The sequence below is a fragment of the Nematolebias whitei genome, chromosome 1, assembly GCF_014905685.2.
Source record: "Nematolebias whitei isolate Nwh7 chromosome 1, NemWhi1, whole genome shotgun sequence".
Classification (NCBI taxonomy): Eukaryota; Metazoa; Chordata; class Actinopteri; order Cyprinodontiformes; family Rivulidae; genus Nematolebias; species Nematolebias whitei.
In genome coordinates, this window is record NC_056498.1 from 78524941 (window position 1) to 78541454 (window position 16514).

General features: G+C 40.9%; 1 protein-coding gene across 1 annotated transcript; it reads left to right on the plus strand.

Moving 5' to 3' along the window:
- Nucleotides 1–8276: 8276 nt before the first annotated feature.
- Nucleotides 8277–9257, plus strand: LOC119430715 (gastrula zinc finger protein XlCGF8.2DB-like; the record flags this gene model as incomplete). Its single annotated transcript, XM_037698186.1, has 1 exon — nt 8277–9257. A coding segment is annotated over exon 1 (981 nt), but the record flags the coding sequence as incomplete, so codon positions are not given.
- Nucleotides 9258–16514: the final 7257 nt, after the last annotated feature.

Consider the following 16514-nt stretch of genomic DNA (forward strand, 5'->3'; position numbering starts at 1 on the left):
TATCTATCTATCTATCTATCTATCTATCTATCTATCTATCTATCTATCTATCTATCTATCTATCTATCTATATAGATATAGATATAGATATAGATATAGATATAGATATAGATATAGATATATAGATATATAGATATATAGATATATAGATATGAATCTTTCTGTTCAGACAACTTCTGTTGTGACTTGGCGTTGTATAAATAAACCTAACTGAATTGAATTATGAACACAGACTTTCAGACTGAGGTGTGTAGTAAAATATTATGATCATCTGTATGAAATGCAGCACTGAGGTCTAGGACTGCAACTAACGGTTATTTTAATAATCGATTAATCTGACAATTTATTTTTTCCCCCCATTAGTCGATGAATCGGGGGAAAAAATGTTTTAATTTCCACCTCTTTATTCCAAAATTGAATATTTGACTGACATAGCAAATCGCACAAAAAACAGGTTGCTATTTGACTATTCTGTTAGTAAAATATTGAATAACAAAAAAATAAAAAAGTTAGTCAAATAGCTTTAATTAAAAAAATGTACACAAAATATAAACAAATGTATCTTTATACCTGCACAATATGTAGCTACTTTGTAAAATGTGTCCTTGAGGGAAGAGTGTAACCTGGATTAAAAGTGTGAATCATTGTAACCTGGATTAAAAGTGTGAATCATTGTAACCTGGATTAAAAGTGTGAATCATTGTAACCTGGATTAAAAGTGTGAATCATTGTAACCTGGATTAAAAGTGTGGATCATTGTAGTGAAGCCTTCGTCTTCAACCATCGACAGAGGCCTCATGTCACTGACGATCATTTAAGGATGTTTTCAGTGAAGACAGCTGCTGCTGTGGTGTCCATGATGTCTGTCCATCATGAAGGATGTCATTGTTTGTTGTTGTTTTTTGGAATGAGAGAGTAAATACGTATTATAACATAATTTACAGCAAATCAAGAAATGCCTTGTTTCACTTACAGTGTTAGGTTCAGGCAAAAGTAGCTCAAAGAGCAATTAAACACACACACACATAAAATACTTAATTGTGCACATTTGAGTTGATGTAATAAATTTAATTCCTGTTTAAATGCAAATGATTCTGCCATACATGCAGTGTTTTCACTCGGACTTTGCCAGCAAATTAAAAGTTGAAGCTTAATCATTAAATTATTACCATGTGTGTTCCAACTACAGGGGGAATCACGCTCTTAAGCTTCCCTGGTAAGGTCTGTTCAGGGGTTCTGGAGAGGAGGGTCTGTTGGATTGTCGAACCTCGGATTCAGGAAGAACAGTGCAGTTTTTGTCCTGGTCGTGGAACACTGGACCAGCTCTACACCCTCAGCAGGATCCTGGAGGGTGCGTGGGAGTTTGCCCAACCAGTCTACATGTACGTTGTGGACTTGGAGAAGGTGTTCAATTGCGTCCCTCGGAGAGCAATGTGGTGGGTACTCCAGGAGTATGGGGTACCAGGCCCTTTGATATGGGCTGTTAAGTCCCTGTATGACCGGTGTCATTGCTTGGTCCGCATTGACAGCAGTAAGTCGGGCTCATTTCCGGTAAGAGTTGGACTCCGCCAAGGTTGCCCTTTGTCACCGATTCTGTTCATAACTTTTATGGACAGAATTTCTAGGCGCAGCCAAGGTGTTGAGGGAATCCGTTTTAGTGGCCTTGGGATCACGTCTTTGCTTTTTGCAGATGATGTGGTCTTATTGGCTTCCATCAGGTCATGATCTACAGCTTTCGCTGGAGCAGTTTGCAGCCGAGTGTGACACGGCCGGGATGAGGATCAGTTCCTCCAAATCCGAGGCCATGGTCTTGAGCCGTTAGGGTAGAGTGCCCTCTCCGGGTTGGGGAGAAAGTCCTGCCCCAAGTGGAGGAGTTTAAGTATCTTGGGGTCTTGTTCACGAATGAGGGAAAAATGGAACGTGAGATCGATAGGTGGATAGGTGCGGTGTCTGCAGTGAAGCGGGCGCTGTACCAGTCCATCGTGAAGAAGAGAGAGCTGGGTCAAAAGGCGAAGCTCTCAATTTACCAGTCTATCTATGTTCCTTCCCTCGTCTATGGTCATGAGCTTTGGGTTGTGACCGAAAGAACGAGATCTCTGATACAAATGGCCAAAATGAGTTTTCTCCACAGGGCGTCTGGGCTCTCCCTTAGAGATGGTGTGAGAAGCTTGGTCATCTGGGAGGGACTCAGAGTAGAGCCGCTTCTACTCCATGTTGAAAGGAGCCAGTTGAGGTGACTCGGGCATCTGGTTAGGATGCCTCCTGGACGCTTCCCTGGTTAGGTGATCTGGGCACGTCCCACTGGGAGGAGACCCAGAGGAAGACCCAGGACACGCTGGAGGGACAATGTTTCTTGGCTAGCCTGGGTAGTCCTCGGTATTCCCCCAGAGGAGGTGGCCCAAGTGGCTGCGGAGAGGGAAGTCTGAGCCTCCCTACTTAAGCTGCTACCCCCGGAACCTGGCCCCAGATAAGCAGAAGAAAATTGATGGATGGATGTTTATCTCATTTCTTTATATATTGCTTTTTAGCATTTTAGAAACTTTTTTTGTGTGATCCTTTATATCTGTTGCTGCAGTTACACATGAATTTCCCCCCTGTGGGACAAAAAAGGCTGTTTCTATTCTATTCTATTCTCAAACTGAAACTCTCACAACCCACATGTCCTCTTCTCTACCCTAAACTCTTTTCTCCACCTCACTGAACCATCACCTCTGGAAACCTCGACTGAGCTGTGCGAGAACTTCTTACATTTCTTTTTGGAAAAAATTGCGACCACCCGGGCTCTCATTTCCCCTCCTGGGCTCTCATTTCCCCTCCAACTCATGACCCATCCATCCCACCTCAAGCTGTAGCTCTATTTGACAATTTTTAACCCATCACTCTATCTTCTCTAGAGCAGGTCATGTGTAGCTTGAAACCTTCTGGTTCCCCCTTTGATGTGGTTCCCCCTCGACTACTAAAGGAGGTGTTTCCAACTCTAGGTCCGTCCATTCTTGCTATAGTAAACAGTAGTTTATCCACTGGCGTGGTGCCAAAATTCTTTAAACATGCTGCTGTCCAGCCTCGCCTGAAAAAAACAAACCTTGACCCCTCAGTCGTTTCCAACTTCTGGCCTGTCTCCAGACTCCCATTTGTTTCTAAACTACTGGAGAAAATAGTTAAGTCCCAGTTGAAGTGCTTCTTGGAGGATCACGCCATCTTAGAGCTATTCCAATCTGGTTTTAAACCTCTCCATAGCACTGAAACTGCCCTGTTGAAGGTTTTTAATAACATTTTCTTCTCCACAGATACTGGTGATTATGTGCTGCTTGTCCTATTGGACCTTACAGCCGCCTGACACTATCGACCATGAGATCCTCATTGCTAGGTTGGAGCAGTGGGTGGGCATTACAGGGTCAGCCCTCAATTGGTTCATATCCTACCTCGCTGACAGATCCTTTTGTGTCTCCATCAAGGATTTTAGTTCTGCAGTGGCAGAGCTTAAATGGGGGGTTCTGCAGGGGTCCATCCTTGGTCCCCTCCTATTCTCTTTATACCTGCTGCCACTTGGTGCTATTTTCCGGAAACACAACATACCCTTTCACTTCTATGCCGATGACTGTCAAATTTACTTCCCCCTAAGACACAATGGTACATGCTCTATTCAACCTCTGCTCCACTGCCTGGCTGACATCAGGGACCAGATGGCTTTAAATTTCTTTAAAATACTCCTGTATGTCTACAAATCGCTGAACAGTCTCTCTCCCCCCCCACCCCCCCCCCCCCCCCCCCCCCCCCCCCATCTCTCTGATCTGCTACAACCAACAAAGAATTCACAATATGTACTGTAATGTGTAACGTAATTTTATTCTTGTTAGAATTAATATTAATTACAAAATTGGTACCGAAAAAAGAACCTTCATGGAACCGACATTGAAGTGAAGGTACCGACACCGGTACCGATACCAGTTTTTTTATAGAGGTACCCAGCCCTAGAATACATTTAAATCACCTAAACAAAAGCGAAGGTTTATTTAGCAAGAGTTTATTAATCAAGATGACTTATTGTTTATTACTGAACTTAAAATTTTAAGTTGATTTATTTTTACGTTTACTCACCAGCTCTGCAGAACACAGCAGCTCTGCTCCGGTCTGGCTTGGCAGACCTACCCAGCCTTGATCCAGTTCTGGTCTGGCTCTTATCTGCGCTCTTCATCCACTAAGCACCAAAGTTACTATGAATACTGTAAGGACCAAACGTTTTCGAATCGTAGCTTTCCCTCCATTTCAGCAGATAGCAACTTTGCCTTCTGAGTAATGTGGAGATACAGTGTAGGCTTATTGAGAGAAAATTACAAAATGGCGTTTTTTATTTTTTGTCATGTACAATCTTACAGTACTGTTCTTTGAATAACTGTGTAGTGGTGTCAGGGTCAGCTTGGCTGCACCTCCACTACAATTATTTAAATATAACGGGTTCTCTCTTTTTCGAGTTAAATTTTTGCCATGTGACGAGATAACTGTGAGGATTGTTTAAATCAGTGACAGACGTTAATTTCCTTTGACCCATCAGAATAAATGTGGTCATTTATTGAACAGAATCAAAATTTAACATCAAAACATGTACACGTGATTAGCTGATCTGGTTCTGATTAATAAAACTTGGCACGCTTTACTAATAAGACAACAAGACATTTCTGAAGGCATTTAGATTACTGGCAAAATAGAAGAGTTTTAAAGGAAGGAATGAAGAGGAAAAGATGGGTAATGGGGTGTCTGTTCGGACCAGGATGGCACGCTCCCTTCAACACCAGCTCAAACCTCCGGTACACTTGGCGCGTCACGACTCGTTACCTTTGCAGAAATTAATCAGCTCCGGCGTCGGGTCCATTTCAACGCTACCTTCCAGCGTCTCCGGTAAGAGCGGCTGGCCATCGTCAGGAGTCATGTCGTTTACTCCGTTCAACAAACACGCTCATCTCCCGGGTGGATACACACCAAGCTGTGAGTCCGTCAGAGGTTCCACTCAGGAGTGGAAGACTCCATCAAAAACTCAGAAGACTCACCAGACCCCAACTCGACTAGAAGACTCCGAAGACAGACTTGAAGACTTCACCAGAGTGAGTCGTTCCAGGAAGTGTGGACTTTTAAAGAGGTCTCACTTCCGGTCACTTCAGGACTTCCTGATTGGTTGAAACAACCAAGTCAAGAAAGTGCAAAAATGTTTAGGAACGTTTAGTACAGACATGGAAATGTTTTGAGGAAGTGAGAAACTTTGCAGGTGCCAGTTGTTCTTATTTACTGTCTGCTAGGTTTAAAAACAATCCACTTCGTTCTAATAACTTCTTTCTGACTGTCTCTGACTTTTGACCGACATCACTACTTCTCATTCAGACAGAAGATCAAAATGTATAATTACTTTGTAAATAGACATTTAACTTGATTTCTAATTTAAATGAGGATTAAAAAAATAATCATTAATACTGTTTCACAGTTGATTTAAAATGAGTGGTTCAACATTTAGAAATGGTATGAACTAAACACACTTTTGAATTATCAAGATATTGTAAAATAGTAATGATAATATAAAAAGAAGAGTGTTCTTTCAATTGATTACTTCAGGATACAATTAGACAGTCTCTGGATGAGCTAATTTGTATTTCTGGATTCAAATCAATGAAATAACAGTTCCTGTCCCATGAAGGTCTTCAGAGGCAGGTTTTGGTCGGAGGCCGAGTTCACTACAACTGCGAAAGAGCGAGTTCGCAAAAGTCGAACCGCGAAGTAGCGAGGGACTACTGTATTAGCTGGAAAGGAGCAGATCAGTAAAGCTGGGGAGAAAGGAGGAGCACAGGAGGAGCATAGAGATGAGCAGGCAATGAGAGGCAAGTCCGATGACTTTTAGAATGGTGACCGGCAGGAAAGCGCACAGCCTGTCTCAGTATAATTTGCTGCATATACACTGTATTAAAGCATTAAAAATTTGGTTTTGGGGATTTGAATGAGCTAAATTGTTGATATTTGAAACCAGACTGTATGATAAATGCATTTAATGATTAACTCAGAATGATCTCAGAGTATAGACAGCGGACTCAAGACTTAGTGGACTGGTGCCAGCAGAACCACCTCCTGATCAATGCTGCTAAAACTAAGGAGCTGGTGGTGGATTTCCGCAGGTGCGGACTCACCTCACTGACCCCGGTGAACATCCAGGGTGTGGACATCAAGAACGTGGACTCGTATAAGTACCTGGGTGTTCACCTGAACAATAAACTGGACTGGTCTCACAACACTGATGCACTTTATAGGAAGGGTCAGAGCAGACTCTACCTGCTGAGGAGACTGAGGTCTTTTGGAGTGCAGGGGGTGCTCCTGAAGACCTTCTTTGACTCGGTAGTAGCATCAGCCATCTTCTATGGTGTTGTGTGTTGGAGCAGCAGCTTATTATCAGCTGAGAAGAAGCAGCTAGATAAGCTCATCAAGAAGGCCAGCTCTGTGCTTGGACGCGCCCTCGACCCAGTGCAGGTGGTGGGAGACAGAAGGCCTCTAGCTAAAATAGCATAATTTCTGGACAACGTCTCCCACCCCATGCATGAAGCTGTTGCTGAACTGGAGAGCTCGTTCAGTGACAGATTACTGCATCCTAAATGCACAAAGGAGCGCTACCGCAGGTCCTTCCTCCCAGCAGCTGCTGGACTCTACAACCATCACTGCTCCCAACAAACTCTATAAGGATTAAACACATGCTGACCTCTGCTAAAACACACACTCTGCCTGTAATACTGTACTGTAAATAGTATATCCTTATCAATGTTCAAACACATATTGAACATTATTATTGATATTGTTTATCTTATTTCTTTATATATTGTTTTTAACATTTAGGAATTTTTGTTTGAAATATTTTTATCTTTTTATCTGTTGTTGCTGTTGCACTTGAATTTCCCATCCGTGAGACAGTAAAGGCTGTTTCTATTCTATTCTATTCTATTAATGATCAAATATGAAATGTCAATGCTGCCTTCTCGATAACAGGTGGTTTGCCTGTATTATTACCAATCGTGGTTTTTAATGTTCAAGTATTTTTAGTCACAAGAAAGTTTATAAATTGTAATTTGTAACAGCAACCTTTTATAATGAGGAAGTTGATTTTCGGTGATAAAACTCCTAACAGTCCACACTGTAAGGATGATTTTTCCATTACATAATTTTGTTAATTCAAAAGGATGATATTTAAAAAAAAAACTATCACAGATTGTCCTTTGTTCATAACAAAATAACGTAAACTTTTTCTGCCTTTAAAATTGGTCTTTTGTAGTAATAGGCTGGTAGTTTCAATGCATATGCAGACAGAAGCTATTGTGTGTGTGTGTGTGTGTGTGTGTGTGTGTGTGTGTGTGTGTGTGTGTGTGTGTGTGTGTGTGTGTGTGCATGCGTGCATCCGTGCATGTAGAAGTGACATTGTCCTTAATGTACATGTGTTTCAGTGGTTCCTGCCTATGTTTGGTGGTGACTGAAAGAAGAAGCTCCTCAACATTGAAGGCCTGATGTGGACCAGCAGGACCCAGAGGCTGAGTGGAAGAGAAGACCCTTGGACCAGTCTGGTGGGAGACCCAGCTCAGTATGGAGGAGATCAATATCAGGTTTTTGTCACTGCAGTTCCTTTAAAGAGTGAGGAGGATATAAAAAACTTGCCAGGAACCCAGATTTAAAGAGTCACAAAGACGGTTCCAGTTCTTCATAGACTCATGTTTGAGGATGATGGAGGATGGTGAAATGACCAATTCTGACTCGCCTCTAAAGAAACCATTAGACTCTGAATCAGAACGTGAAGACAGTATGAAAGACTGGAAGGAGAGCTGCGCTACTGAATCAGGTAAAAACTGTCAACAAACCTTTGAGCTACTCTGCTGCAAAGCAGTATGTCAGTAACTGGACTCGGAGAGAGAGATAGAGTTTCTTTGTCATTCGCACCACATGTGGTACATGTGGTGGAACAAGATTGTGTACTCCGGGTCCTAGTTACATCCAACAATAAAATGTAAAAGAAAAAACGATAAGATCTAAGAAATGAAGTAAGAAAAACATCAAAGACTCCAAGACTCTTAAGACACATGACATCACAAGGAGTGAAGTCCTCAATCCAGGAGTGCAGTCTTCAAGCTGTCTGCTTAACAAGAAATGTGTTGTAGAGAAGAAAATTGAAGAGTCACGCAAAAAAATTCAGGCAAGGCCAAAATCAATAACCTGCGATGACTGGTAAAAGATTTACTTTCAAATCTCATTTAAACACACACATGGCAGACCACACTGGAGACGAACAGTTTCATTGTGAACTTTGTGGACAAAGGTTTAGTCAGAAAGCAAATTTAAACAGACATATGAGAGTCCACACAGGAGACAAGCCGTTTCCTTGTGAACTTTGTGAACAAAGATTTAGTCAGAAGACGAGTTTAAGCTCACACATGAGAGTCCACACAGGAGAAAAACCATTTCCTTGTGAACTTTGTGGACATAAATTGAGTCATAAGTCTAGTTTAAACAGCCACATGAGAGTCCACACAGGAGAAAAACCATTTCCTTGTGAATGTTGTGGACAAAGATTTAGTCATAAGTCAAGTTTAAGCAAACACATGAGAGTCCACACAGGAGAAAAACCGTTTCCTTGTGAACGTTGTGGACAAAGATTTAGTCATAAGTCAACTTTAAGCAAACACCTGAGAATCCACACAGGAGACAAACCGTTTCCTTGTGATCTTTGTGGACAAAGGTTTAGTCAAAAGATACATTTAAACAGACACATGAAAGTCCACACAGGAGACAAACCGTTTCCCTGTGAACTTTGTGGACAAAGATTTAGTCAGAAGACGAGTCTAAACGCACACCTGAGAATCCACACAGGAGACAAACCGTTTCCTTGTGAACTTTGTGGACAAAGATTTAGTCAGAAGACAGGTTTAAACTCACACCTGAGAGTCCACACAGGAGACAAACGGTTTCCTTGTGATCTTTGTGGACAAAGGTTTAGTCAAAAGATACATTTAAACAGCCACATGAGAGTCCACACAGGAGAAAAACCATTTCCTTGTGAACGTTGTGGACAAAGATTTAGTCAGAAGGCAAATTTAAACAGACATATGGGAGTCCACACAGGAGACAAGCCGTTTCCTTGTGAACTTTGTGAACAAAAATTTAGTCATAAGTCAAGTTTAAACAGCCACATGAGAGTCCACACAGGAGAAAAACCGTTTCCTTGTGAACATTGTGGACAAAGATTTAGTCAGAAGACAAATTTAAACAGACATATGGGAGTCCACACAGGAGACAAGCCGTTTCCTGTCTGACTGGAAACGGCTTGACTGAGTTTCAGTCAGGGTTTAGAGCTCACCATAGCACAGAAACATCACTGGTGAAAGTTACTAATGCTATTCTCATGGCCTCTGATAATGAACAGGTGCCTATACTGGTCCTGTTAGACCTCAATGCTGCATTTGATACAGTCTATCACAATATTCTACTACAGAGACTTGAATATGATATTGGGATCACAGGAACAGTTCTAAATTGGTTTAAATCATGTTTATCTGATAAATTACAGTTTGTAAATATAAATAATGAATCTTCATACGCCAAAGTTAGTCATGGAGTTCCTCGGTGTTCAGTGCTTGGACTAATACTCTTTACCTTTATATATCCTTCCGTGAGGTACAGTTATTAAACAGCATGGGATAAGTTTTCATTGTTATGCTGATGGTATACAGTTATATTTGTCCATGAAACTCAATGAATCCAATCAGCTACTTAAGACTACAATCATGTCTTAAAGACATAAAAACCTGGATGACCCTTAATTTTCTGTGTTTGAATACAGACAAGACCGAGGATTTGGTTTTTGGACCTGAGCATCTTGGGAAGAATTTTTTTAGTCTTTCACCTTTCTTGGATGGCATTAATCTGGCCTCTAGTTCTAATGTTAAAAATCTTGGGAGTTATTTTTTATTAGGACATGCCTTTTAATCCCCACATTAAAAACGTTACTAGAACTTCCTTCTTCCACCTGCGTAATATCACCAAAGTTAGAAACATTGTATCTAATAATTATGCAGAAAAACTGGTTCATGCCTTTGTCACTGGACTATTGCAATGGTTTATTATCTGGGTGTCCAAATACTTCTTTAAAAAGTCTTCAGTTAATCCAAAATGCTGCTGCCAGAGTCTTCACTGGGGTTAGTAGGAGAGATCATATTTCCCCAGTTTTAGTTTCTCTCCACTGGCTCCCTGTCAAATTCCAAACTGAATTCAAAATCTTACTTCTAGCATACAAAATTCTCAACAACCAAGCTCCATCTTATTTTCGAGATCTTATTGTTCCATATGTTCGTAACAGAGCACTTCACTCTCAGACTGCAGGCTTACTTGCGGTCCCTAGAGTTTCCAAGAGCAGAATGGGAGGAAGATCTTTCAGTTATCAGGCTCCTCTCTTGTGGAACCAACTTCCAGTTTCTGTCCATGAGGCTGACACATTGTCCAGTTTTAAGACTGAACTTAAAACTTTCCATTCAGAGGCACAGCTGAGCTGTGCGCTGTTTGTACCGGCAGTTTTGGAGGGTGGGGAGTTTAGTGTGAGGGTTCAATGTGAGGGAAGAGGCTGCGTGAGCGCTGCCTTTAGATTTTTAGCTAGCACGCCTATATTGCACATCGCTAGCTTAGCATTACACCAGTGCCGATGGGTGGGGTTGGGGGGTATGTGCAGTTTGGTTTGGTTCAGTAGGCAAGGTGCTCAGTTCTGTTAATGGGGCGGGGCGCCCCGCTTGTATAATGGTAGGGGAAACACTGGTTTTCTGAAAGCTGTTTATGCTTAGTTTAGTTCATGCTTACTTAGTTTATGTTTGTACATACATGCATTACTGATTTTTCTTTGTTGTCTTTTGCATTAAAATGTAAAAAATTGTAACTGCTTTCCAACTGACCTCATCAGTAAAGCAAGTAGTTGCAGCTTTATCTGAATGACTATAAATTGAAAGGGTAACTGTGCTGTTGCAGCCAAATAACTGTTGGAAATCATAATAAAAGTGTTGTCCCCCTGATAAGTTTATCGTAATCGGAATAGTCCGATATCTTATTTTTTTTTTCCCATTTGTTAGTGTGATTAAAATGTTATGTTTTTCTATATAGAGAAATAAGTTATTTTACATCTTATTAGTTGGTGTAATAAAAATAAATGTAGATTATTTTTTTCAATTAAATGGTTAGCCAAGAAAGGACCTTTTTATTGTTTTGCAGACTTTAAAATAACAGCAACCTCTTTCTCAGTAATGACATACTAATCTGAAAAAAATGCTATATCGGCTAATGTTAAACCTCTGGTCAGTCTGTGATCCTGGTACTCCTCGACCTTACCACTGCATTCGATACTGTTGATCACAACATCCTTATGTCACAGCTAGAACACTGGTTTTGGGATTACAGGGGTGGCGCTAGAATGGTTCTGTTCATATCGGACATACACTGGGCCTTGTTTAAACTTGTGATGTGATTGTTGGTAATCTTGAAATTGATCATGTTTGTTCAGACTACATGCCAGTCCGGTTTGTGTTCACCCTCCCCCATCTAACTCCTAAGCCGTGCGTTCCTGCACATCGCAGACGGACCATTAACCTCTTCACTGCCGCACGTTTCACAGATGTTTATAACTCTGAAATGATAATTCAGCCCCCGGTGTTTCTCACCACCACTGAGGCGCTGACATCCCAGTTCAACTCTGTCTGCTTAAAGACTCTGGATCATGTCGCTCCAGTTAAAACTAGAAAATCAAAACTCAGAGCAGAACCTTGGCTGAGTTGACATCACCAAGGCTGTTAGGCAGCAGTGCAGGAGGGCGGAGCGCAAATGGAGGAAAGACAGGCTGCAGGTCTCTTTTCAAATACTTAAAGAGAGTTGGCGACGTTATCAGAAAGCAGTAAAAGCTGCTAAATCCAAATACTTTTCTGATATAACCTCAAACTCTCACAATCCATGTGTCCTCTTTTCTACCCTAAACTCTGTTCTCCACCTCACTGAACCATCACCTCTGGAAGCCTTGACTGAGCTGTGTGAGAACTTCTTACATTTCTTTTTGGAAAAAATTGCAACCACCCGGGCTCTCATTTCCCCTCCAACTCATGACCCATCCATCCCACCTCAAGCTGTAGCTCTATTTGACCATTTTTAACCCATCTCTCTGTCTTCTCTAGAGTAGGTCATGTGCAGCTTGAAACCTTCTGGTTCCCCCTTTGATGTGGTTCCCCCTCGACTACTAAAGGAGGTTTTTCCTACTCTAGGTCCGTCCATTCTTGCTATTGTAAAATTGCGTGGTGCCAAAAACCTTTAAAAATGCTGCTGTCCAGCCTCTCCTGAAAAAAAACAAACCTTGACCCCTCAGTCGTATCCAACTTCCGGCTTGTCTCCAGACTCCCATTTGTTTCTAAAATACTGGAGAAAACAGTTGAGTCTCAGTTGAAGTGCTTCCTGGAGGATCACACCATCTTAGAGCTATTCCAATCTGGTTTTAAACCTCTCCATAGCACTAAAACTGCCCTACCGAAGTTTTTTAATGACATTTTCTTATCCACAGATACTGGCGATTCTGTGCTGCTTGTCCTATTGGACCTCACGGCCACCTTTGACACCATCAACCATGAGATCCTCATTGCTAGGTTAGAGCAGTGGGTGGGCATCACAGGGTCAGCCCTCAATTGGTTCAGATCCTACCTCACTGACAGATCCTTTTGTGTCTCCATCAAGGATTTTAGTTCTGCAGCGGCAGAGCTTAAATGGGGGGTTCTGCAGGGGTCCATCCTGGGTCCCCTCCTGTTCTCTTTATACCTGCTGCCACCACTTGCTGCTATTTTCCGGAAACACAACATACCCTTTCACTTCTATGCCGATGACTGTCAAATTTACTTCCCCCTAAGACACAATGGTACATGCTCTATTCAACCTCTGCTCGACTGCCTGGCTGACATCAGGGACTGGATGGCTTTAAATTTCTCAAGTTTCAATGAAAAGGAGTCTCAAGTCATGTTGTTCCCTCCCAATGACACAATCACAAACCACTGCATCGACCTCTCCGCTCTAACCCTGTCAGAAAAACAAAGAGTCACTAATCTGGGAGTGATAATGGACCCTTCCCTGAAACTTAAGAATCATGTAAACATGATTGTTAAATCATATTTCTTCCAGCTGAGGTGGCTGTCTAAACTGAAGCCCATATTGTCCAAAAAGAACCTGGAGACAGTAATACATGCATTCATTACGTCTAGGCTTGATTACTGCAACTTTCTCCTGTTTATCACTCAGACCTCCATTGCACAACTACAACTGGTCCAGAATGCAGCAGCCCGATTTTTAACCAGTACAGGCAAAAGAGAGCACATTACACCAGTTTTGGCCTCACTGCACTGGTTACCAGTTCACCTCCAAATCCAGTTCAGAATATTCCTGTATGTCTACAAATCGCTGAACAGTCCCCCCCCCCCCCAGTCTCTCTGATCTGCTACAGCCGTATATCCCACCACGTTCCCTGAGGTCAGCGGACCAGTTGCTCCTCACAGTTCCAGGAACTCGTCTTAAGCGCAGAGTGACAGGGCCTTCTCTGTAGCTGGACCAAGACTTTGGAACGAGTTACCTCAGCTTGTCAGACAAGCCCACTCCCTCTCAAATTTTCAAATCCCGTTTAAAAACCCACTACTATTCAGTAGCTTTCAACACCAGAGGATCTGTGTTTTGAACTTGTTTGCTTCACACAGGTTAGTCGTCATATTTATTATCTGCATAGTTTTTATGTCTATATTGTGATTTACTTCATTTTGTATATTGCTTTGTGTGTTACCTGTTGTTCTGTCTGTACAGCACTTTGGTCGGCCTTGTCTCTGTTTTAAGTGCTCTATAAAGAAAATGGTATGGTATGGTATCTGAGTGACAGGAGTTTTTGTGTTAACTTTGGCAATCATTTATCTGCTTCTGTCCCTCTTTCCTGTGGGGTCCTGCAAGGCTCCATTCTTGGACCCCTTCTGTTCTCATTATATCTGCTCCCTTTGGGGTCTATCCTGAGGAAACATAATTCGTTTCATTGTTACGCCGATGATTCTCAGATTTATCTGCCTTTAAAACCTAACAGTTCCTGCTCCATCCACCCTTTGCTAAAATGCTTTGATGACATCAAGACTTGGATGGCTGCGAGCTTCTTGAGTTTTAATGATCAGAAAACTGACGTCATTGTGTTTAACCCAAGCTCTACTGTTGTCACTGATCCTGTAAACCTGCACTCCCTTCAGCCACATCTAAAGCAGTCTGTTACCAATCTTGGGGTAGTGTTAGACTCTGACTTCAAGTTTAATAAACAGATCAACTCTGTTCTATAAAAAAGCTTCTTTCAGTTAAGGCAGATAGCTAAGCTTAAGTCCGTTCTGTCCAGATCCGACCTTGATAAATTAATCCATGCATTTATTGCAACCCGGCTGGACTACTGTAACTCGCTTTATGCTGGGGTTAGTCAGGCTTCACTTTCACATCTCCAGCTCGTACAAAATGTGGCAGCTCGGCTTTTAACAGGAACTTGCAGGTTTGATAAGCACATTACTCCGGTTCTGTCCTCCCTTCACTGGCTTCCTGTACGTGTCAGAATAAATTTTAAAATTCTCCTGCTGTCATTCAAGTGCATCAACGGCCTTGCACCCTCATACCTCTACGACCTTCTGCATCTTTATGCTCCTTCTTGGGCTTTGAGATCATCAGACCAGCTGCTTTTGGCCGTACCAAAAACCAGGCTGAAGCTCAGAGATCAGGTGTTTTCAGTCGTGGGCCCTAAGCTCTGGAATAATCTGCCCATCAACATTCGACAGGCCACCTCAGTCTCCGCTTTTAAAACTCCTAAAAACTCACCTATACTCATTGACATTACAGGGTGATCGGATTTAGATTTAGAATTTCATTGATTCTGATTCTGTTTGTTTTTGTTATTATTCCTATTTATCACAAGATCATCAGATCTGATTTAGTATTTCATTGTTTCTAATTGTGTTTTCTGTTTAAATTTTATTCCATGTGTTGTAAATACATCTTGTTACTTTTTATTTGATGATGTGATATTTTTGTTAAGCACTTTGGTAAAAGTTTCTGTTTTAAATGTGCTCTATAAATAAATCTGACTTGAATTGACTCTACACTTTTGCACAATGCTGTTGTTTAGTTTGTCTCTGTTTTCTAAACTGAACGTGTTCCTGCATAAAATCAGTGACAAACTAAACTAGTGGTGTCGTGCAAATGTGTGGATTTATTAGTAGCTCATGTAGCATTCTTTCACAGCAGAATGTTGTTGACAAGGAGTTGTTTTTTATAAACGGTCTCATTGACTGACTTGCAACAAATGTTGGTAGAGAATGAGATGCCACACCACAGCAGTGTGTGACCAAGCTGGTGAGCAACATGAAGAGGTGCCAGGCTGTTGTGACTGTGTATGGTTCTTCCACATGCTTCTGAGGCTCCAGTTTGTTAAATTAGTAAATTAAGTTGTCAATATGTTTTGTTTCTTGACTTATTTGTTGAATCTAATAAATGACACCAAACAAGAGTCAACAGCAGAATAAGATGTTTGGTATTGTCAGAAAAGATTTGACAAGTTTTACATGATATCATACTCATTTAGCTCATCTCCTAAAATGACAAATACATTCAAATGTTATACTGTTCAAAATATTTCTGTGATAATTCAATCATGTTTCCAATCATTTTACAAGTTTTTTGGTTTAATACCACTGTAAATTAATATTCAAAGTTCATTATCAAATTTCATACCTGATTATGTAAAAGCTTTTGTTTTATTTTGCTGTATTTATTTATTTTATTTTACTTTTGATTACAATAAAGCTTATGATTGTGGAATAATTTGCATCCTGGTATTAATTTGAGTTGAATGTACTGATTTATTTTCAATAGAATAAAACATCTTCATTTTAATTTGAGACCTAATTTTGAGAAACTTAAATAAATTTACATAAAATTGCTGGTGCCCTGCTACAAGTTCAAATTCTTAGTTTATTATGAAAAACTAATGAGCATAAAATAGAAAAAAATTCAGTCAATAATATGTTTTCCTGCTTTAATCCCTGCCTTATATACTGTATGCTGCCAGTGCCTCTCTTGCAAAGTCTGATGAGGAGGATGAGGAAAATGAGGAAGTTCCATTCCAGCAGGTCTTGAAAGAGTGGGCCACTCGGTAGCATAGACATTCCAAGCAGTCCACAAGATGGCTGACTGAGAACATTTGTATATAGTAAACTTTGCATATTGTGCAGTTCAGTAGTCCCTCGTTTATCTTGGGAGATCTGTATCCTGAAGCCTCACGATAAGTGAAAAATCGTGAAGTAGGAATAGTACTACAAGTAGTAAGTAGTAGTTTATTTTAGTATATATATATATATATGTATGTGTGTGTGTGTGTGTGTGTAAATATATATATATATATATATATATATATATATATATATATATATATA